We start from the raw sequence: 22,973 nt of genomic DNA on the forward strand, positions 1-22,973 counted from the left end.
AATTTGCCACCTGTCTTCCTTATTAAACCCCTTCCAAAGTACCTCATTGCAAGTTGTGCAAAATTAATTGACCTCTGCCCTTTCCCAGTTTTTGTTTATGACAGTAAATGTAGCTTTTTGTCCCTCTCCATATAAATCTTCCACTACAAATTGACATCAAGTTAGTGAGGTAGAAGGAAAAAAATACTGCCACCTGCAGGTTGTTGCTAGTATCACATGAATCCAATGTTTTTGACCATTTTTGCAGAAAATTTCTATGGAGTCCTCCAGGGGACATGGGAATTGTTTTTCCTTTTGCGTTCCCTAGCGAAAGGTTTTGGCATGAAGTTCATGGGGCATAACTGGATACTGTAAGCCTTTCTTATGGTGGCTGTCATACTTTCTGCTTTAATACAAGGAGGTTATGTAAGGGTTTTCCTTGAATGTTAATATCTCCTTGTGAAATATATTAAGTTTTATATCTATTTCTTTACTTAATCCACCATAAACTTATGATATAAACATAAACTTTCCGTAAGTAGGAAAGAAAAAAAAATACATCCAAAGTATTTGGACTATTTCTGATTCATTATCACAGGGTAATCAGTCATCTGACAGTTTGGACTGTGTCTGTTATGCTGGTAATCTGAATGGTTTAAAAGGTTTGGTTTAGTTTAACATTCATGGAAAAACCTTACATAACCTTGTGTTGAAAGTACGGTGGCCCCTGTAACAAAGGCTTACAGTATTCAATTATGCTGCGAACTGATCAGTACATTATTGTGAGAGAACGCTGAAGAAAAAAAAAATTCCCATGTTCCCTGGAGGGCTCAGTAAATCAACTCAAATTATTTATTAGCGTGAAAAAATGCATGGATCTGTTGATTTAGCATGAATTTCTGCAAAAAACTGACAGTAAGTGGATAACTCTGCAATTTGAGTCCCAAATGAGGTAATTTAAGGAGAGCTACATGTTGCTAAAACAGTGGTAAACAGATGTCCATCTAAAGTTTATGTCTAAACCAAATAAATTGGCTGAATGTGGAGTACAGATATAGAATTGACTGCCTTATGAATTAAACTGTTAAATAAGTTGCTGTGTATGTTTTAAATAGTGAATCAAACGTAAACAAAAGCAGTAATATTTCTCTTATGCCTTCGACTCACAGCTATGCTTTGCCAACCAAGAGCACAGAAGTGTTGCTAATGCAAGAACAGGGCAACAAAACGTACGTGGACGCCGTCCTGAAGACCCACCAGCGCGTCGTCCAGGTCTTTCTAAAAGTCTCCTAAGCTGCGGGTTTGATTAGATTCTGGAGAACGTTGTGGAAGCTGACGGAACGTGTTGTTTCTGTGTTTAGTTGAGTAGTTTGAACGCCTCGCTGTGTCCCGTCTTCATGGACGTTATTCTGAAGAACCAACCAGAAGGAGTTCAGCTCTCAGTGCAGGAGGTGAGTCAGATCTGATCCTGGATATTACAGCGTGTTGGGATGATTGGGATGCATTTGTGGTCTTATAGTTTTGGACTTTTGTAAAGAGCATTTATTGTGACATAGTACTTCATAAGTAAATCAAACTGTTTTTCCTAAAAATAAACACACCAAATAAGTAAAAGCCCAAAATCAAGACCACATGCAATGAGTACAGATAAACCTCTGACAAGATCCATACAGCCCCGTTTAAATCCAACCAACAATGACTGATAGCGCTAAGACCATCTCCCTAGGTCTGATTAGTTGTTTCTGACTGGTTGTATTTCTGCAGATTAATGTTGTTTCATACCATTCTGTCACAACATAGTGACAGTTTTTCTGTAAAAGTTGCATACTGCAGTTTTAATAAGAACTACCATATTTTCCACACTATAAGGCGCACCGGTTTATAAGGCACATAGAATAGACTGCAGAAGAGGCTGGAGTTACGTTATGCTTCCACTAGATGGAGTTGCACTAAAGTGAATGTCAACAAAACAGTCCGACTCCGGTCGGCGAGGAGAGCCTTCCGCGACTGGGCCTGGGCGTGGCCGGACGATGGTCACCCTTCGCGCACAGCATGTTCGTGGAGAACGTGGTGCTAAATAACCCGCAGACGACCTGATTATCAGGTCGGCAGGTAGATAGGTCAGTCAAACTTTATTAACAAACCAGCGTTCTGACAACTATCCCAGCATGCACCGCGCACTTCTTCTTCTACAGGCGAAAAGGAAGTCTACAGGCGGCTGCTTACCGTAGTTGCTAGACCTGTCGTGGCTCATATATAACAGGTGCACCGGATTATAAGGCGCACTGTCGGCTTTTGAGGAAATTGAAGGTTTTTAGGTGCGCCTTATAGTGCGGAAAATACGGTACTCCTAATCTCAGTTCAGCCAGATTAAAATGAATGAATTCATTTTTCATAATTCACCACCTAGTCATTCACAGTAAAGTTTGTGTTCATTTATCATGGTTTCCCATGAGGTAAAAGGAAAAGAATGACTTAATTTCCAAAATCGCTGCACTAATCCACATTTTATTGCTTTAATAGTTTGACTGAACAGCAGTCTAATATATTATGTTTGTAACTTCAGTCATCCCTGAAGATGATGCTCCCAATACTTATTTTAAGTTAATTGGCACATCCTATGAAGGGAGCGTTTACTACTATTGTAATAATTTAGTGACCCTTAAAATGTTTACTGCAGTTTTCTTAGTGAATTTTGAAGATTTTCTCTTCAGTTACCTGCTTTACCATCCTGCTCACATGTGCTACATTTAAACACAAAGCAAAAACAAATCACATGTTTTCTGTCTGCCATTACTACAGGTTGATGAAACAAACTGGTTAAATGCAATATAAAAAAAAATCACCATCTAAATGTATCAGCAATATTCTACTTTTAACCCTTCTCTTTCCATTGCAGCACACAGAGGCAGATTATCAAGCACGCTTTAAGGCTCGTCCAGAGCTGGAGGGGCTCGTCGCTCAGATCAACCAGTAGGATGTTCTCAAGGTTCCTCTGAAACTTTATTTCCACAAAATGAGCAAAACCTGTTTGTTTAAAATGGATTTATTCCCTTCTGTCCTACTGATTACTATTTTTCTTGTTTTCTAAAAACCTGTTTGAAATAAATAAATAAAATTTAAAAAGAAAACATTTTCCTCATCCTCTTTTAAAAATAACTTCCCTTCAATTTGCCTTTTCCATTTAATGGGATTTATGTGTTAATATAGAAATGTTGCAGGATTAAATTGTATACAAGACATTTGGTTTATATGTGGGGCATTGTGGGATTGCTGGATTAAATTGTATATACTGAATTATTCTTTGTTGCCAATATATTAGTTTATTAGGGTTTTTGTTTGTGCAGGTAAGTAATTTTTTGTCAGTTATTCCTTCACCTCGAGGAACGTTTGTCGAGGTGAAGATTATGTACATTTGTATGTTTCTTCATTAAATAACTGCTATAATACTAATACGGCTAAAATGGTTAATAACTCCTGGATGGAAATTGCAACTTTGTTGTTGGCAGGGGAGGCTGCAGAAAAGTGCAGCGCTGTTTTCATGACCATTTAAGGAAATGGTCAACATGCATCCTATATTGACCATTTGCAACATAGGATGCAACTATCTTGTGACAATCTATACCTTCCTCAGCTGGAAATTCTCTACCAGGCCATCCATCGGCTTTTCCTTCTGCAAGATAGGGAATCTCATACATCCCTATTTCTGGTGACATTCCAAGGCATTCACAGACCAGATGGGTTGAATGAGTTCTGGATCAAAATAATCAAAATCATGCCATTTGTGATTTTCTGTTCTTGATAAAACTGATAAATATTTTATGTGTAAAAAATTTAGTCACTCCACAATAGAAGTTCTTCAAATAAAAGTGTAACTTTGAGCTTAATTAAATAAAATATATTTTTTAAAAACTATACAAAAGTACCTGTGAATATGGCAGCTGTCGCTCACCTTGAGTCTCTGTTGCGTAAAATTACATGGGTAAAGTCAGCTTTATTAATAGCACCTTTCACATAAACAGTGCTTTAAAAATATGAATAAAACTTATAAAAATAAAACAGAATACATGTTCCAAATAAAACTAGTTAAAAACAGTTTAGATAAATGAGTCTTTAAAAGCCCCTTAGGAGAACAACAGTCAAAAGATCACAAAGATGGATGCAAAGCACTCCGCTTTGTAAGGGCCGCCGCTTTGAAATGTCTGTCCCCTATGAGGAATCATCCAGTCTTTTATTATTTTATTGTTTATTTTTTTAATCCATCTAGTCTTTAACTGGAAGATCTCAGATTATGACGGAGCTGCATGGTTTACAAAACAGTTGAGAAAGTCATCACTCATCGTTAGAGGTTTTCTACAATGTGGAGTTTATAGTTTCAATCAAGACCTTAAAGTTTCTCTTTGTTTAAAGAAATAAGATCATAGGGATATTCCATTCTCTTACATTATTGCTAAATCATTACATATGACAAAAAACATCCAAACACAGTGTGTAACAACTCAGTTCACTGCATAATAAAAGTAAACAAGAGGAAAACTATTATCTTTGGAGAACATGATGCCTGTATCATTTACTTTTTTTTCTATTACTTTAGTTTCTGCACAGCATAGTTCTTCCACTTCAGTCTTTAGAGTTTAATATGTGGATTATGACTTGGTCACTTCAGTAACTCGATGTGTTTGTTTTATTGTGGGAAACCTTCCGTCCTATGACCTCTGTTCTTCTTGGATTGCTCCCCTACGGATATTCTTCAATCTCCTCTAATAGAGGCTTCAGACTCTGACGATTTTAAGGAAATCGTCTTTTCCACTTCTCCCAGATGAAGTGACAATCTTCAAAATCTCTGTCATCTGCTCAGGTTTGGTTGCTATGTCACTGATAGCATCGTGTGTCTTCTGCACGATCAAGCCAATGTTCAGCAGCTTGTCCAGGATATGTTTGGTGTCTTTCACTCTTTCGATCAGAGCTGAACAAAATGCTGATCTGTTGCGAAAATGATAGAATAAAGCAATTAAAATCTTAGGCACAAGTTAAACAAAGCAACTTTCAAAATCCTTAGGAGTGTAATTGTTATGGAATGTATCACTGTAAAATATTTAAAAATGTTATCGGTGTCTAATCAGCACCCTCAATAGTTGATTCCGTAAGAGTAGAAACATACTGTTTTCTTGTCTTGTGTGTTATCAATGTTACCACTTCAAATTGTCAACCAGAATAACGAGAAAAATAATGAATAAAGAGAAACATGATTCCAATTGATATGACACCCCCATTTCCCAATTCACATGCGGGTGGAGACAAGATGGCTCCACCCGCATGTGAAAGTAGAGCAAATGTCTGACATACTAACACAGTCATATGGTGAAGCTAGTGAAGCTCCTGGCCTTACTTGGTGAGACATGTTTGCTTTATCAGCCAACAGTAAGGCAAAGAAGATTGGCAAAAATATTTCAAGCGAGTCATACAACGGGTCCATGAAGCTATTTGCGGAAAACCTCAGAGAAATTTACAAAGGATCTGAGGAGCTTTGAAAAAAGTAAATGTTACAGAACATAAATGTTTTTCATATGAGCCCATGAAGGAACTTTGAATGGGGGAATTATTTTGTTTTCAATAATCCTTTGTCTGCATGGCAGTTTTTGTTCACTGGTAGTTGTTGGAATTAATTAGTTTGTTAAATAACAAAGTTTATTCATGGTGTTTTTAGTTTTGTTTTTATTGCATAAATATTGTCAGCAGTCCAACTGTACTAATCTGTCCAATTCAGACATTGTTTACCTTCACAATATGTGGAACATGCAGCAAATATAATCCAAGGCACTACACCCAGAGTATTCAGGCCTAGCGGTGCTGTGCCATAATTATTAGGTTTTCTTGTTTCTCAAATTAGCATTACTGGAGGATATTTATCATCTATTTTAATATTTTTAAAGCTTTTCTGTCATGACATCTATGCCTTATTGACATAGTTGTCTTAGGCAAATTTTGCACATGCAAAAATATTTGGGGAACATGTAATAGTATATATCTAAACAATGTTTTGATCACATATATCAGGCTGTGTATGAATATTACCATCTGCCTGAAAAGTTACTGCTTTACAGAGAAATTACCAAGTTGTTGCCACATTTATTGTCAGGTAGCACCAAGTCAATTGTGCGAATGCTTACAGCCTTCACATAATAAGAAAAATAACAGTTGATTTTCTTCATACCTGACAATGGTCTTTTGACATGCAGACATTGAACAGAAGCAAGCATAGGAAATGTTTCCTGCATCTTTTTGCTCTTCAGCAGCTCCAGCATTCCTTTGGCTGCTTGGGCTCCTCTCTGGATGACATGATCCAAAAGCTCTTGCACCTTTTCACTAGGAACTCGACAAGCTTTAATCTTCTCATAGCCCTGATCCGAAGTTAGATCCCGGGAATGTGCGTGCTGTAGAACAAAATCTGCCTCCGCGCTGAGAATCTTTATCAGCTTTGCTTTCTGGTTTTTAAGCAGCTGCACTACAGATGCAGCTTCAGCTTCTTCAGCCATGGCTGAACAATCCAGAGGGTAAACAACAGAAGACATGCAACAAGATAGAATAATTAACAGGAAAACGTCATTTTTACAACTTTTTTATGGAGTGTAGTGAAAATGTTAAGTTGTCTTAAACAGGAGTGGAAATTAAAACTATGCTGATGGTATAAATGAGACAAACTGGCAAAGTTACTGGTTTTTAAATGTTTTCTTACCTTGTGCGTTATCATTGTTAATTCTATAGTCACCTAAAATAAAGGGCAGATAAAAACTAAATTCATAAATAATGAAACCACTGAGTGTTAAAAAAATGCAGATGCTACATGTCAGAGTTGGATCTTGGTTTAATGTGTTTCAGTAACTCAATTCAAATTCAGTACACACAGCTTTCTTTTAAGTATTTATTTCAATCAATTTTGATTAACATGACTTAGAGCTAATTGAAACCTAAAATTTAAGTTCCAAAAATGTATTATTAAATTATACACGTTAAACATTTATCATAAAAACATGCTATAGCTTACACAATTATTGGGATTATCTTACCATTTGTGTGTCATGAATCTATTTAATTTGGAATTACTGTAATGAGCCATGAGTAGGATATATTTTACCAAGATGCCTTTTTATATTAATGAAGAAAAACACTGACCTCTTCGAATTTTGCGTTTCCAGATTGTGACTCCATCATTGTTTTTGTTTTCTGCTGTTAATGTTAGGTTGAAGTCGCTGTCTGCATTTCTGATGCACACTTCAAAGTATGTTCCAGTGTCGTATGCAAGGCACAATGTCTGTGGAGAAAGTACTTTGTCATTTTGAAGTGCAGCTTCTGATGTTTTTTTTCTGATTCCACAAAGACTTTTCTCAGGCAATGATTTCAAGCACATATGCCCCTCTATCAGTTGGCTAATTTCAGTGGAAGTCTCTCACAGCTTCTCCTTTGCTCATCAAATTACTGTTTTCAGGAATATAAGCAAAGAATATGCATTTGATCACTTTCTATAACAAGTTGTAACTTAAATTGACCACACAATGATTGTAAAACACATTTGAATGACTTCCAAAATTTTTTGGCCATGACTGTCAAGGCATTAAGAAGTTTGAATAATGATGTTATATGCTCATCATTAAATTAAAACCTCAATTCCAATTTGTTTGTGCTGAATGACAGAAAATGTCTTACTTCAGGCTCAATTTCAGCATTGTCTGCATCTGTTGTCAAGTTGAAAGAATCCAGAGTTTCCAAGGACTCTTGTTTGCCTGGTTTTGAGATCATTTTTGAACTATGACCAGACTCCTCTTCACAAACTTTCTGTCAAAATAAAATGAAATAAAATCAAGCTTTGTGGTTGAGTTCCCATTTTGAAAACTCCGAGCAAACTACTGTATACATAATATCTGAAATAATTAGTTTAGGAAACCTTTTTCAAACAATGTGGGACGAGGTAAAGATGAAGGGTAAGGTACTCCTTTATAGTCTTGAATATTAAAACATCTGCGCGAACTTTCACTGATATTCCCAGCTTTCTCAGGAAAATTGGGGCTTTGGGTGAAAATGTTGGCTGAAGTAACTTCACGTAGGAAGATGTCACGTCAGACACCTTTTCTATAGAATCTCCACAAGCATCTACATGCAAAACTGCAAACATGTCTGGACTTGTTGATTCAGTACCTAAAAGAAACCAAATAACACCAAAACAATCATAAACAATATACATCAGGTAGGAAATGTTAGTCATTATTTGCTCATAAATACAAATGAACTTTCTTAATGTGTGTGGCGTACCTGTAAATAAAATTGGACATACTCCTCCTTCCTGATGTATCAAGATTGATTTGATATGTACAAGCTTCTTACTGGAACTGTATAACTTACCAATCCAGTGGGGTAAAAACACCTCCTCCATTGTTCCAGCTAAGATGGAGATGTCCAGCACAGGTCCAGCAGGCAGGTAATCCATGAGGGTAATTCTTTCATAGTGTTCCTCCCAAGAGCCAAAATGGTACCTGAAGGAGATGGGCTCCTTGCAAACCCAGCGCAAGGTGGATACACTGCATTCAAAGCAACCACTGCCTGACTGCAAGCTAGGAGATGAAAGAAAAATAAAATGAAAACGTTTAGTTGTACATCCTTGTTGCAGAAAGGATGCCACACTTATTCAAGGATTTCTTTTGTTTAAATTAATTGAGAGATATTTGATCATTAATTGTGAATAAAACCTAACAGAAATAATTAGTGATTGCATTAATATGTGTTCTTTAACAGTCCTGGATTCCATTAAATCACCCTTGTAAACTTGTAATCACCTGTATGTTTGCATCTCACTCACTCTGTGGACTTCAGGGTCAAGTTTAATCCAGTCACATGTGTCCTGATTCAAAAGGCAATATAGTTTTTTAGTATTTCTTTTTCAAGACAGCAAACAAAACAAACAAAAAAACAACTTACCATTTCATGAGCTTCAGACTTTAATTTCCCTGACTGCTCTATAATAGAACACAATTTTCAGTGTGAACATTATTTGAATGGAAAACATTTTGTATCATCAGAGTACAAGAAAGACAAAAAATCTTTTGATCTACTGATATAAATATGTAAACCTTTATATACCTTGTATATTTATAAATAATATGCTGAATTTACTTCAGTCACGTGAAAAATTAACATATACTTTTGGACTTGTGGGTCTCCATCCATCCTTTCATTATCTTCTGCTTAACCCTCTATGCCCTGACTTTTTATTTTTTGGGGGAAAAAATATTTTCTTGCATTCTTTGGGAGCTTGGTGGCCCTTAATTACATATCAGTCATAAAATGGACCCTGACACCTCCCAGAACCGGATTTGGTTTTGTTGCCTCAGGGCAACATTGTGCTACAAGGGCCTAAAACGCTAAGTTTTCTACAGTGATTATGAGAAATGAAATACAAATCAAACAAAACTATATTCACAAAAAACAGTTTTTTGACAAAAATAAATCAGACATGGTTCAAACTCACCAAATATAAAATAAACAACTAACTTTCATTAATGAACGGTACATTTAAGCAAATTACTAAAACAGGCATTTGTGTGTTTGGCGGCGTTACTCAGGATGTTGAAATCAGTCTTTTTCCCTATTATATGTTAAACATCAGGAAGGAATTGCTTGCTGATGGGAAAAAGAGTGCATATCACATTTTTGGCACTTGATTATTGGCTTACCTGGGACTCACCATCTTTTCATCTGATTATCTATGGGTTGTAGCGACCAGATTCACATCAGTGACTGGACTTATGGATGCAGGTTCTTTTTTTAAGAGTTTGTAGTTCAGATTTTTTTTTTTGGTAGAATTTGAGCCAAGCAAAGGATAACATTTCCACCAGCTTCCATATCTGGTAGATTTGGTGGTTGCACAGTTGCACAGTTTTTTGTGTGGTGGTTGCACACAAAGACAACCTGTATAGGTTGTCTTTGCCTGCCTTGGAATAGGGCCATTAGTTCATTGATGACCAGCTTATCACTCTTTGGGACTGAAGTCAGTTTTGAGGATTAACAAACAATGAAATAATGGTTGTATACTGGATCCTCATGTTTTCATTGGAATGACCCCAACTTATGCACCTTTTGTCCATGAAATGACCTTACATCCATCTCCTGTTGCTGTTAGTCAATAATAAAGTAAAAAATTGACTGTGATAATTATTTTGTAATCAATTGAATATCATCACATTAGAATAATATTGTCTGAGCAGAAGGGCCCTAACTGTGCAATGTTGCTCTGAGGCAACAAACAAAAAAACACAGTTTTAACATATAAATTATTAAAAAATTGTCTAGAAATGATTTACAAAGATTCTTTACATACTCATAGATATGAAAATATTTTTAGTTAGAGTGACCCAAATTTAAACATGAAGAAAAGAGATGTATAACTTACAAGTAGGAGGCAAGGTGTAGCATGCGCCTCTGCTTCGTAGAAAGGACTGCTCCTCTTCTAAGTAAAAGGTCACATGAACCTCAATACCTCTTTTATTTGGACAAAGGTATGTCTAAAGGTATTTTAAATCATCAACCCCCAAAAATAAAATAAAGGAGCAACATGAGGTACAGATATATGGTTTGTTGCCTGAGGGCAACGCCATGCCATAGAGGGTTTTAATGGTTTGGGTCATGCGGACAGCAGGCTAGGTAGAGAAGCCTCTCTCACCATCCACTTGGAGCATCACTTCAGTGGGCATCCAAAAATGTTCCCAGATCAGCTGAGAAGCGTAGTCCCTCCAACTTCTCTTCGGTCTATCTTTGGATCTCCCTTGGCGGGAAGGATCCTAACCAGATGTCTGATCCACCTCAACTGATTGCTCTCTATTCCAAGCCCCTCCTGGATGACTGAACTTCTCACCCTATCAATAAGGGAAAGCCCAAACACACTGCAAATGAAATAAATTTTGGTTGCTTGTATACACTGTCTTGTTCGTTTGGTCGGTACTCAGAGCTCATCTAAATCCCTGGATTACCTACGAGGCTAAATGAGTGTGAGCCACCTGTAATTATAACACAATCTTCAGTTCCCCTTTTAAATTAGGGGGACCACCATCTTGGTCTGTCAATTCAGGGGGACTTCCCCTGATGTTTGTGATTTTTCAGAAGTCTATCAACCAACAGAACCCAACACCATCCAGAGCCTTAAGGTAGTCTTGAAAATTTCGCCCACCACTGCTTCTCTCTCCTAAGACGCTGGACAGCAGATCATAATCTCCTGAAAGCTGTATGGAAGTTATTCTCCATTTCCTCATTGAACTTCTCCCTCACATGAGTTTATGACTCAGTAACCACCTAAGCTGCATTTTGCTGGGACTACCAGTAAACACTGGTTGCTTCAGGAGTCAAACAAGTAAAAAGAACCCATATAGGACTATATATTCACCAGGGGGTTTTAGGGATGCTGCCATCAAAGACACTTGCCAACTTATGGCTACAGCTCAAATCTGATGACTCCACAATGAAGGCATGAAAGATGGCCTGCTTGGATTCAGTCTACCCCAGGATGTGTTCAAAGTTGTAATGGAGGTAGGAGTTGATGCTCCTTCTGACAGGAGACTCCTCAAAGTTGATCATCAAATGACAGCTCAAAGTGTTTGGTCTCAAGAGTATGTATGGGCACCCATATGTTTGAATATTGTTTTTTTTCTTTTTACAATCCATGACAAGCACAGATGTTGAATAACAAAGCATCATTCAAATGTTGTGCAGAACAAAGGAGTCCCCAGCAAGGGCACTCCCAGGACCCACTCCAAGGACTCTAAAAAGGACTGGTAATCTCAATTACCATTTGGCCTGTAGGCTATTCACTAGGGTGAACACCAGTGAACAATCAACAAGATGGAGGGCAAACAGTATGTCCCCTCTTGCTCAGTGCCTCTCAGCAAGCAAACTCCACAGTGGATAAGTGTTGAACTGCTCTCGAGGAGAGTGGAGCTGGTGACTTTATCTAGCTGGAACTTCACAATCTTGGACACCAACTCAGACTCCGAATCCACCAGAGAGGTGGCATTCCACCTCTCATCTGTTACCTTTCTTGGCAAGGATCAGACCACCAAGGTATTTGCTTTCGGCTTGGCCCTTTCCACAAACCACTCATTTGTCTCCTCCCATAAGTGGTGAGCCCACATTTTTTCTTCAAGTTATGCCTGGATGGGCTCCACGGGTGAAAGCCTGGCCACCATGGGCTCAACAGAATGCCTCAAGCCTGAACCAAAGAGGGGGCTTGTTGATGAGCATCCAGACAAGGGAACCCTGTGCCTGTAATGAACTGATCCCCATCATGAAAGATCTTTTGGGTTGTTTTTCTGATTCCTCACCTAGGTCCTATTCGCCTTGGGTAAACCTACCAGGGGTTTTACAGGTATCTTATAAGTGTATTATGGTGTCATGACATCATAATATAAAGAAATAAACCCTACAGTATTTTATGTGAACAGTAGTTTTCTTACCCTCAGTGACCAGGAATTTTTTCCGAATGCTGAAGGCTACTGGACCTTTGATGGTAAATCCAATGTAGAAGGAGACATGACCTGATCTACAGAGACAATCCCTTCGGTTTGCGTCTACCTCAATTTCGGTGTCTCTGAATCTTGCATAAACTCTGTAGTTTCGCACCACTCCTTCAACTTTGAGAAGGCGTTCTTCAACTATGGAATCTCTGAAGATACTCTCATTCTTCCAGTTTGTGTTTGATTCTTGCAGTGCATCTTTGGTCCACAAGATCTCAATAACCCGTCGGTGAACAAATCTGTTCACAGTTTTGCCTGGCCCAAGAAAAATATAGGTCGAAGGTATCTTGATCGAAACATCGTCTTGTATTCTCGCTCATAAGCATGACTTGCATCTTTGATTAATTGATTGAGATCGGAGACTGGTTTGTCTTCATCGTCTGTAGGCCAAAACAGAAGTAGAGAGAGAAGGTGATATTCTGGTTGTGTGACAGAGGACGGTGGCTTTCTTAGTTTTAAATCATTTTGTAATCGGAACTGGATGCAGCCCTGTTTTTGTTTGAAAGCATGATCTTCGCAAGTATAAAGTTGACAAAAGCATCAGTAGGGAAATTGTTTCTTTGACAAATTTCCTCCCACCACTTAACGATGTGTTCAATGTCTGAGGTACATGTTCGATCTAGACATGAGAGGACCCCAGCAGAGGTGATGGCCAGTTTCTGTTTCAGTTTTTGGAAGGTCTGTTGGAGTCTGTCATTGTCTTTGGGGATTGAGCTTCCAACATATTTTTGGAAGCAATCTGCAGCTGTCTTTGAAACATAAGATTTGTCATTTTTCATGACAGACTGTGAATAAGTGAGGAAGGTGTCTAAGAACACAAATTTTTTCTCAACTTTATCCCTGAGATTCTTTATTAGATCTCGAAACCTAAAGAGTTTGTTGTCTCCAAGTGATTCCAGGACTGAGCCCATCGGCACATTCTTTGTAAGCACGTCCTTCCAAGTCTCATTTTGGATGACAAGCCTATCAAACAGAATGTTACAGACCTGCAGGAAACTAAACTGCCCTCTGATGTTTAAACTCCACTGGACTTTAGATTTTTCATTTTCTGTCAAACTCTTCATATGTTCCTCTTCAGCAAGTTCTTCTTCATGCTCAAAGCTTCATTTGCTTTCTGGGCCAACTGTAATAGTTGTCGTGGTTTGAGTGAAAGCTTTTTGTTCCTTAGATGGTTTTTGTGAAGTTGGCCCAATGTGTCAGCAATAAAGGATTTTTTGGGGTCTCGTTTTATTGCCTTTTTGCCCAAATTTCAGCTTCCTTGTAGTCTTCAAGTTCTCCATAACAAAGCCTGGCAAGTGCCTGGGGGAACAAAGAGTTCTTATCAAACTTCTTTGATGTTGATGCAACCTTGAGAACTGATGCACTCTGGTTTTTATCTTCTATCTCGTTAATGTGTAAAATCAGAGTAGAAAATTTCTCCAGATCCGAATCTTCCATCGACCCATCCTTTTTATGCTCTCGTTTTGTCAGCAAGTCCTTGATGAAGCCAAGCAAACATGGAGAAACCTCCTTTAGACCAAATTGGGTCAAGAAGTTTCTCGCCGTGTCACTTCTGGGTACTCCTGCAATAGCCAGTAGTTCAGTGCAATGCTTTGCAATCGTTGGATGAGCCATCCGGATTCTGTTCTCATACTTTTTGTCATGTTGAAAAGAGATAATGAGATGACTGAAAGGCTGCATTCGGGTCACCAGTGAGATGTCGCCCTCCAGGGAGTTGTCATGTCTGAGGAAGTCTAAGCAGTCAGACTCTAGTAGATAGGCGCCTGGTACATAGGCATTCAGCAAGGACAGGAAGGACAAAAGTTGTGTCTTCAAGGGTTTATTTTTCCTTCCAACCGTGTTAAGGACAGCACATGCTTCTTGGATATAATCCCGTGAGAAATTACTGTGTAGTATGTTGAAACCATGGAACTGGGAGGCTTTGGCTCCATATTTTCGGCTGAGCTCTTCCTTCTTGGTATCCAGTTCTTCCTTTTCAGTGTCTGAGAGGGTTCTTTTGAGGATGACGTAGCTGGTACCACGATCCTTTACTCCTTCTTTTTCTCTGTAGTGTTCAGTTTTGAGGACGGCGTGGTCACTTCTCACACAGATGAATAAAATTACCACAGGAATATCAACATCTATCTGCTGTTCTTCGATCTCTGCCATGATGCTGTCCTGAAGATGCTCCAAAATGAACTCTTCATTTATCAAGAGCAGCACAGTGTTGAGATCATCTTTGCTGCCTCCAGTAAAAAGGTGAACAACTTCCTTTGCAATCTTTGTGCGCTCTAGAGGGGAACCCATTAAGGCAGCACATCTGAGGGTTTTTCTCATGTCCCATAATACTTGCATGGCCAGTGTGGTTCCCCCACATCCTTGCTGGTGAAGCAGTTTAACTGTTGGTGTTCCGATGTAGTTTCTCCGTTTGTGAATCTGCTGCACAAGTCTTTTATACCCATCTCTTTTGATTAATGAAGATCCCGTGCCATTTGACTCAGCCAGATCACTGATGTGAAAGTTTAACCATTCAGCTGGTGCTCCTCTGAGAAACTTCTTTTCTGCTTGTTCAGCAGTTTCTTGGTCTATGGTCTCTTCTTCAAACTGATTTGCGTAAATTACATCCAAAAGAGTAAAGTAATCTTCTATGTCCTCCACAGATAGTTTTGTGCCCATAGATGTGGACAGGGCTGGTCTTCTTGCCATTTTAGTGCCTATTTTTTAGCCTGCAAATGTAAGATAAAACATATAAGGAACATTTAATTTGTAGTTAACAAGCAAATACAGAACCGCTGAAACATCTAGCTGAATTAGCTATGTTGAAACCTAAATGCAATAAACATTATACTGCACTAGCAAATAATATAGTCTAGTCATAACTATATTAACAATTCCACATACAGAAATAACTGGAGAGAGTTAGATCAGATTTCTGCTCTCTGATGTTACTGTGCAATTGCTTGCTGACACATAAATCATCCATCTAAGCACCTGAGTGATAGACAACTTGCTGAAATTGAAACTGACCATCAGAACGGGAAAGAAATGTGACTCCAAGCTTTTCCATATACCTCAATCAAGAATTTTGACCAGCTGTCAGCAGCAAACAAAGAATACTTCTCAATTTCTAAAAGTAAATTAATTGTATTATCTTCTAAAACTTAAAAACTGGCTGGAGATTTGGTTGGGTTTTTTCAAATGCATCTTTGCGCTCATGTTGCCTTCAAAGGCAATATGAGCCAGAAGGGATTGTTAGCATGTTATGACATGCTAACAATGTATTAAACAGTTCTAACGGCTGACAAAAGGGCGGGGTACACAGGACGCAGATACAGGAAGTGCTGAAATTCCTACTGTATTAAATCGAGGTAAGAATAATAGAAAATTGGCCACCAGTGCAGGAGGTGGGGCTCGGCTGACTCTGTGGGCAGGCAATGCCGCTGGGCTTGGTTCTGGTCCAGGGAAAAATGAGCAATATTTTTAAGTTGATAAATTTTTCTAGCACGGAATCAGTGCAGTTATTTAAGAACTGGTATTAATGTTTTGTCCAGCACTGTGACCCATTTTCACAGTGCTGGACAAAACATTAGTGACACCAGTTTGAATGAGCTGCTGTTTGGTATTTTGTAGAGACCTGTAAAGACATTGTTGCAGTAATGTCTACCTTAGTTAATATAAATACATGTGCCTGTTTTTTTTTTGTTTTTTTTTGCTTTGATGTTTGGACAGAAACTATATTTTAATATGATTGCATTCTAATTTTGTAATAGACTATATGTATGATTTTATAATTTTTTATAATTTAGTAACAGACAGCAGCGTCTTGCTTGTTCTGTAATAGTCAAACTCAGTCTAGATGACGACCTTTGTCCAACCTTGAATATTTGGAAGCAAAATCAACAACTAGCCTTTCCTCATAAATTTTATTCCCTAAAAGGTGTCATGCACCCTTTGTTGGTTGTTGGTCGTAAAAAGTTAATCTTTAGCCCTGTTAGAGACAAAAACTGAGTTGTCAGGAATTATTTTATCCTGCAGACAATTCTTCCATTCTCCAGTAAAAACTTGTATTCATCTGGAATAGTGAAAGAGCAAAACATACTTCCACACCATAGGAAAATAACAGAAATTTTACAGTAAAACGGTGCCCAAATAGTTGTTTTAATGTTGTCTTTTTAAAAAATACAAAGTACACAAATATTCATTTAAAATGAAGACAAGTACATTTTAAAGCATGTCTCCTGCCATTATAAGGAAATGCTGTTTCCACATACTGTTTTTATCCATCCATCCATTTTCTTACACCCTTGTCCCTCAGTGGGGTTGGGAGGGCTGTTTTTATTTTTTCTTTAATTAAGTAAAGCACCTTGAAATGCCTTGCTGCTGAAATGTACTATACAAATAAAATTTGATTGATTGATTGATTCATTGATAGATGTACTCTAATATTTTATGGATTTAAAATACAATACATGTAGTTGCTGTCTTACCTTATGAGAAACATTTCCGGTACTTCATGCTCAAGTGAATCACAGTTTGCACGCAGTTCCTCTAATAGTACAGCAGAAACGAAACTAAGCAAACCAGGGTGTGGAGGCTGCTCTAATCTGAGAGGTTTAAAGTAAGAGAGTGCCAGCCTATTTATGGTGATCATTGGAAGAAAAAATAGAAAACACTCCTATTGTTTTTAAAGATTATCTATGTGTAACTATAATGATGTGTCAGTCATTTTTTATTGCTGAAATAAAATAATTTAACATTATCTCAAATCAGCAAATTAAGTTTAGTGTTTATGGAAAATTTAGTTAACAGAAACATGCCCTTTGGGGTGCTGTGGTAGCTCAGGGGAAAAGCACAACCCATGTAATGAGGCCTTAGTCCTCACGCCAGTGATCGCAGGTTTGATTCCCAGCCTGGCAACATTTGCCGCATGTCTTCCCCTTCTCTCATAACCCTCTTTCCTGTTAAACTACTTTCAAATAAGGCCACTAGACCCAACAAAACCTTAAAAAAACAGAAACATGCCCTACAGGTTTGTGAGTCACCTGAGTCAGTCAATACATGTTTTGTATGTGTAATATTTGCTTAACAAATGCTTTTCTTTTTCCTCTTTCATTTTGGCCCAAATTAAGTATTTGGTTAGAGTTTTCTATATAGTTGGTGTAAATAGGGTTTAGTCCTTTAATGAAGGGTCAAAATTTATTTCAAAATTGTTAGAGACCAACATTTGTTCTGCCAGGAACAAATGTTACCAGGAACAACATCTGCCAGGAAAACATACCATTAAAACAGGACATGTCCACACTGTATTAAAAAACCAAAGAAAAAACAACTATTGTTTTCCTTAGTGATTTGCGATGAACTCCCCCCCCCCCCGGATATTTAATAAGACAAAACCTGTCCAGTTTTAGGTCAGTTATAGTAATCAAACTTATTTCAACTTGCTAAATGTCAGAATAACATGGATGTATTTTTACTTCCTTCAAATTCAAAAGTTTAGATTATATTTATTTAATATTTGGTATAAATGTATTTTAAACCACATGACTTTGGCCAGCCTTTCACACATTTCTCCCAATAGTTTGCTTGACTTCAGGGCCATTCTTGAGGATAGAACTGGTGTAATTGAATCTTGTTTTTATGTTGCCCTCGTAACAAATTTTCTATGGAAATGAGATCAGGCCTTTGTGATGGCCATTTCAACACATTGACTTTGATGTAAATATGCTACTTTGTAAGTAATACAGTATGTTTGGAGTCATTGTCAATTTGGAAGATCAAGCTTTAACTTTCTGGTTGATACCTTTAGATCAGTGTTCCTCAAACTTTTTCAGGCTGAGGATCAGGCTTCAGGCTTAACCCATTTATCAAACGCTCACAGACCACCTAACCTGAAATTGCCCCGCAACAAGACATATTAATGATATGAAAATATTAGTATCTTAACTCACGTATTGTTGTTTTCTTTGTTCATCCTAATGAGAAGAGTGGTGCTGTTTGGTAAATCTAACTGGCCACAACAAAGCACTGAACAGCTCTACTTCAGCATTTTGAGTTATTTACAGATTCTGAAAGTTTTCCAATGATGTCAAACACATGGAAATAAAAATAAGAAGTTGTTCTTTACTACCAAGTGTTGTGTGTATTAATAACATTCAGGGCTATTTGTGATTTAGAAGCACAATTAAAGAAAAATAGATCTGAGATGCTTTAACAAAAACAAATTATTTTCTGCACCATTAAATATTAAAATAATTAAACCATTTCTTAGCAATTGTATTTATTGTATTTATTTAATTTAATATTTTAATAAAATAAAAATAACAATAGCTGTTGACCTGAAAGCAGAGCATCATTCTTTACCAAGCAAAGTCATAAAAAACAAAGGACAGTTCTGACTAACTGCAGCGATTCTTACCGCTAAACCTTTCAATGGAATCCAGTCGTTAGGGAACGAGTCATCAATACTTAGCAGCCATCACTCAGCTTCTCTAATCATATAGTTTTCCTGGAGTAGTTTTCTCTGGTATCTGCAGCTGTTCTTTTGAGTGACCTAGTTTTAATCCAGTTTTCCAACAAATTTTTAACACAAACCTTTGGTAAGCTAGCTGTAGCGTCATGGCAAGCCGTTTTAACATAAATTTGGTTTTGCCACCCTTACATTTCAGATATCTCCAATTGTTTTATGACTAGACATTTTAACATTTAAGATATCTCTAATTATATTTTGACTAGACAAATGACTATTTGAGATATCTCTAATTACATTCTGACTAGCAGGGGTGAAAGTAGTTTTAAATTCTTGGGGGTACCATGACAAAAAAAAATGCATATATTGCATATGTATATATTGCTTCTTTGTGTGCTTTGGAGTTTCTGTGCTGATTAATTTTTTGCAAAGCAATAAAAGCTGGTAGCTCTTGAATTACTACAAAATAAAGCTGTATTTCCTCCCTCAGCCCACTGGCTGAAATGTTGACACCTTGAGATGCTATGAGACCTAAATCCTGAACATCATGCCATGGAGAGCATCCCAGTTTTCCATGTCTGGCATATAACCATTCATTTTAGTTTTTAAACTGGCTCTATTGATCCTGTGTCCAGACAGAGGGATAATCTACTGATTATAGAATCATGACCTGTTTGTTCTGAAGATCCTGCAGCTTCCACTTCTCTTCCTAACATGGCGCCTCCTCACCCTGAGGAACCACAGAGCTCTGTTAAGTTAAAAGCACATCTTCTGAAGTTGGGATATTTTTCCTCCACAGGTTCCAGAGGAATCACCTCAAACCAGATGTTGGACTGGATTTTATTTCACTGTCATTTGTGAATGTTAGAGTCTCATTTTCAACAGTGGAGCTGTAAAGGTTGAAAAGGTTATCATTTTGGAGAAAATCTCAACATTAATCCATCCATCCATTTTCTTGACACCCTTGTCCCTTAGTGGGGTCGGGAATCAACATTAATATATCCACTAAATAAGAGCCCCCCAAAAATTGTTTGATAAAGGAAAAGCCTCTCAGGCTCTGAGTCCGACAGCACCAAACTATTTTTTTACATTAGACAATTAATTTAATTTCATATAATTATGGCAGTAGAAGCCATTTGTTTGTTAGATACTTAATGAACATATTTACCGTGTTTAATGTTTGTTGTAAATGACGTATAGTCACAAAGAACGAGGTAATTAGTCCAAGTTTGTCGTTTATTGAAAGTTCAGAAATTACAGCTGCTGTGACGTGCCACAGCAAAGGTAAACAACCCAAACAAGTGATCAACTCAAAACCACTCCTACCTTTTTACTCTCAGTCTCTGTCATTTAAGTACAGCTGTTGCCATGGCAACCTCCTGCTCTCCACAAGCCGACCAGATATTACGTTAAAAACATAACATTCAGTCTGATATTAGGTTTTCAGGCTTGATATTTATTTTGCGATCATTGATAAGCCTTCCTGAACACAGCGGTGGTTGATTAGTTAATTTTAAACTCCTGTTCTGCTCATTATTTTGGTAATGGAACCGAAACGCACAGAATCGCGTCACACCTTGTTGAAACAATAATCCCTGAGATTATTATTGTTTTTGGGTAATTAATTTGAACACGTTTTGTTGTTTTTTGTTGTTGTTGTTCTTTAATAAAGTTATGAACGTTTTGATAAGGAGCCAGAGGAGGACGTGCTGGTCTCAGCGTCCTGGCGGCGTTCAGTTTGTCACCTAATGCTGAGATCGACTCAAAACCTTCCGCGATCGACATATTGCACCGCTGCTCTAGCAAAGCACAAACAGTTCAGAAACAATATGAAATGGGAAAAAAGTTATTTAATAACTGATTGTCGTGTTTTTGATTGTTATTGAAAAACTAATCAACCAGGGCTGATTAGTGGGCGCACTCACAGCTGTACAGTGAACTCGTTGATTCTTTACAGAAGATAGCCGCTCCTCTCTCTTGCAGGTACTGCGTACCGCCGCTAAATCTTTTAGAGCTACGCAGTACCCTGCCGTACCCCCTTACTTTCACCCCTGCTGACCAGTCAAAATGACGTCAGATTTACCATTGACTTGTATGGAGACTTTCAAGATATCTGCAATGAATGGACCTTACCACAGGGGCTGCGTTTCATTGGCTAATGCCCATTTCACGTCACAGCGCAGCTATCATGTGCGTGACATCTCACAAACACAAGCTACAGTAGTAAACACATGCTAATGTACATTGTGGACTAGCAGACCGGCAGAAAGTTTTTGCGTCAGGACTCGGGGAAAAAGAATGGTTCTCCACCGTCAGTGGGGTATCTGCACAGGCGATGTCAGGTATCCTGATCGTATTTGTGCAACTAAAATTCACAGATTTCCAAAATCTGAAATGGAAAGTCTTGCTTGGATCAAGGTCCATTACTGACTATATGAAATCCACATTTGAGATATCTTCAATTAAATTTTGACTAGTCATAAAGTCAATTCAAGATGACTAATTATGACTAGTTTTGACTAGTCATAATAATAATTAAAGACATCTCGAATGAGTCCTTAATTCAAGATGTCATAAATTTATAAATGTGTAGTTCTGACTAGTGAAAATTAAATTATAGATATCTTAAAAGGAAATAATGACTAGACAAGACTAAATTAAAGATATCTTGAATTGTAATTTTGACTAGTCAAAATTACATTTAAAATTCTCTAATCTTTAAACTAATTAGAGATTTCTTGACTTACACAGCTTTTCTATTTAAGATATCTTAAATTGACTTTCCGACTAGTCATGACATTACTGATATCTTGAATATGTATTCTGTATAGTCAAAACATCCCTGACTTGTGTAGCAATTTGAAAGTTTAATAAAACAATGAAAAATAGAGAAAACAAAAAAAGATGCTTAAAATGCACCACTTTCATCTTGAAAATGGATTGACAAAAGCAATTTTAGCTTTTCAAAGCTGTTTTTAAGTGCATTTGGTTCGTCGGAAATGAATAAACAGGACATTATTCGGCGATATCAGAAGCAGTCTTGTAGTTTATGAAGTTTGGCTATCAGCATTTCCAACATTGTCAAGCTCTTTCCAATTTGTGGCATTTTCTGACAGTTTTGTGCAGAACATCCAAAACTCTGCAGGCAACAGTTTGGACACTACAAAGAGGACGTCATTCTTAATTCAGATATGTAAAATTGTAATTTTGACTAGTGATGATAACATTCAAGATATCTTAAATCGTAATTGCAGACATTCTCCCTTCAAATGACAGATCATTTGAGATATCTTGAAAGAAATTTTGACTAGTCAACATCTAATTGAAGATATCTTAATTATTCTTACTAGTCAAAATGTAAATACAGATACCTTAAATGACCATTCTGGATAGTCAAAATGTAGTTTTGTCTAGTCAAAATGCATTTTAGATATCTGGAATGTAATTACGGAGTCAGACGAGACCAAATTTATGTTAAAACGGTTTGCCATAGCAGCGTCGCACTTTGAGCTGACGTCACGGGAAATTAGCATGACGTCGTTTACATGCAGTACCTCACAGGCCACGAGGCGAAGCCCGCAGACCACTAGAGATCCGGGGACCACAGTTTGAGAAAGACTGCTTTAGATGTGTCAATACTTCCACATAATCGTCTCTTTTATCTATTTTGTGAAGTGCCTCCTCCTGCTTCAAAACACTCACTCAAGTTCAGAGATGATGCTGCCACCTCTGAACTTCACAGTTAGGATAAGTTTACAGGTTTGTAAAGTTCCCGCCTTTTTCCTTTTTAATGTTTTCCTTGTGTGGTGCACCTAAAAATGCCACCACAGTATTTTGTTTTTTTAAATAATTTTGAAATACTTTTATGTATAATTTATTGTATTTTCTAAAACAATTAGCAAATTACAGTATATTTGCAGTTCAGCATGTTAATCTGTCTGCATTTATAGTGCTTTCCTGAGGTGGGGACAGGAGCGGTAATGGCGAAGCGGAAC

At 37.6% G+C, this 22,973-nt stretch overlaps 2 protein-coding genes across 5 annotated transcripts in view; one reads left to right on the forward strand and one right to left on the reverse strand.

Annotated features, from left to right (window-relative positions):
* The window catches only part of mrpl48 (mitochondrial ribosomal protein L48), a 64,971-nt gene that overhangs the window by 1,609 nt on the left and 40,389 nt on the right, over nt 1-22,973 (forward strand). The window contains exons 6-8 of the mRNA XM_017307437.2: nt 1,149-1,251; nt 1,341-1,430; nt 2,879-2,968. Of these exons, the coding sequence (XP_017162926.2) occupies nt 1,149-1,251; nt 1,341-1,430; nt 2,879-2,956 (271 nt within the window). The 3' untranslated portion in view covers nt 2,957-2,968. The remainder of the gene's footprint in view (nt 1-1,148; nt 1,252-1,340; nt 1,431-2,878; nt 2,969-22,973) is intronic.
* On the reverse strand, nt 3,745-17,084 carry LOC145548779 (NACHT, LRR and PYD domains-containing protein 1 homolog). 4 transcript variants are annotated; one of them, XM_081599720.1, is made up of 10 exons: nt 12,474-13,757; nt 8,950-8,987; nt 8,808-8,872; nt 8,377-8,585; nt 7,922-8,172; nt 7,684-7,812; nt 7,153-7,291; nt 6,716-6,748; nt 6,194-6,517; nt 3,745-4,962 (listed from the first exon to the last, which is right to left on the reverse strand). In XM_081599720.1, exons 2-10 carry the CDS (start codon nt 8,950-8,952, stop codon nt 4,940-4,942), a joined length of 1,176 nt encoding a protein of 391 aa, XP_081455846.1. In that variant the 5' UTR covers nt 8,953-8,987; nt 12,474-13,757; the 3' UTR covers nt 3,745-4,939. The 4 variants fall into 4 exon arrangements, 2 of the variants coding, with proteins under 2 accessions (XP_081455846.1, XP_081455845.1); XM_081599719.1 differs by having other exon boundaries at nt 8,950-13,757; XR_014084771.1 differs by lacking the exons at nt 3,745-4,962; nt 6,194-6,517; nt 6,716-6,748; ... (2 more) ...; nt 7,922-8,172; nt 8,377-8,585 and adding an exon at nt 17,000-17,084 and having other exon boundaries at nt 8,812-8,872; nt 8,950-15,238.

The sequence above is a fragment of the Poecilia reticulata genome, chromosome 18 (assembly GCF_904066995.2).
Source record: "Poecilia reticulata chromosome 18, P_reticulata-male-v2, whole genome shotgun sequence".
NCBI lineage: Eukaryota > Metazoa > Chordata > Actinopteri > Cyprinodontiformes > Poeciliidae > Poecilia > Poecilia reticulata.

Coding starts and splice junctions, on each gene's coding strand:
- LOC145548779 (XM_081599720.1), bottom strand. Junction 8,586..8,807: donor AGTGAGATGCAAACATACAG/GTGATTACAAGT, acceptor TTCATCTCCTAG/CTTGCAGTCAGGCAGTGGTT. Junction 8,173..8,376: donor GTTTTTACCCCACTGGATTG/GTAAGTTATACA, acceptor GGTTTCTTTTAG/GTACTGAATCAACAAGTCCA.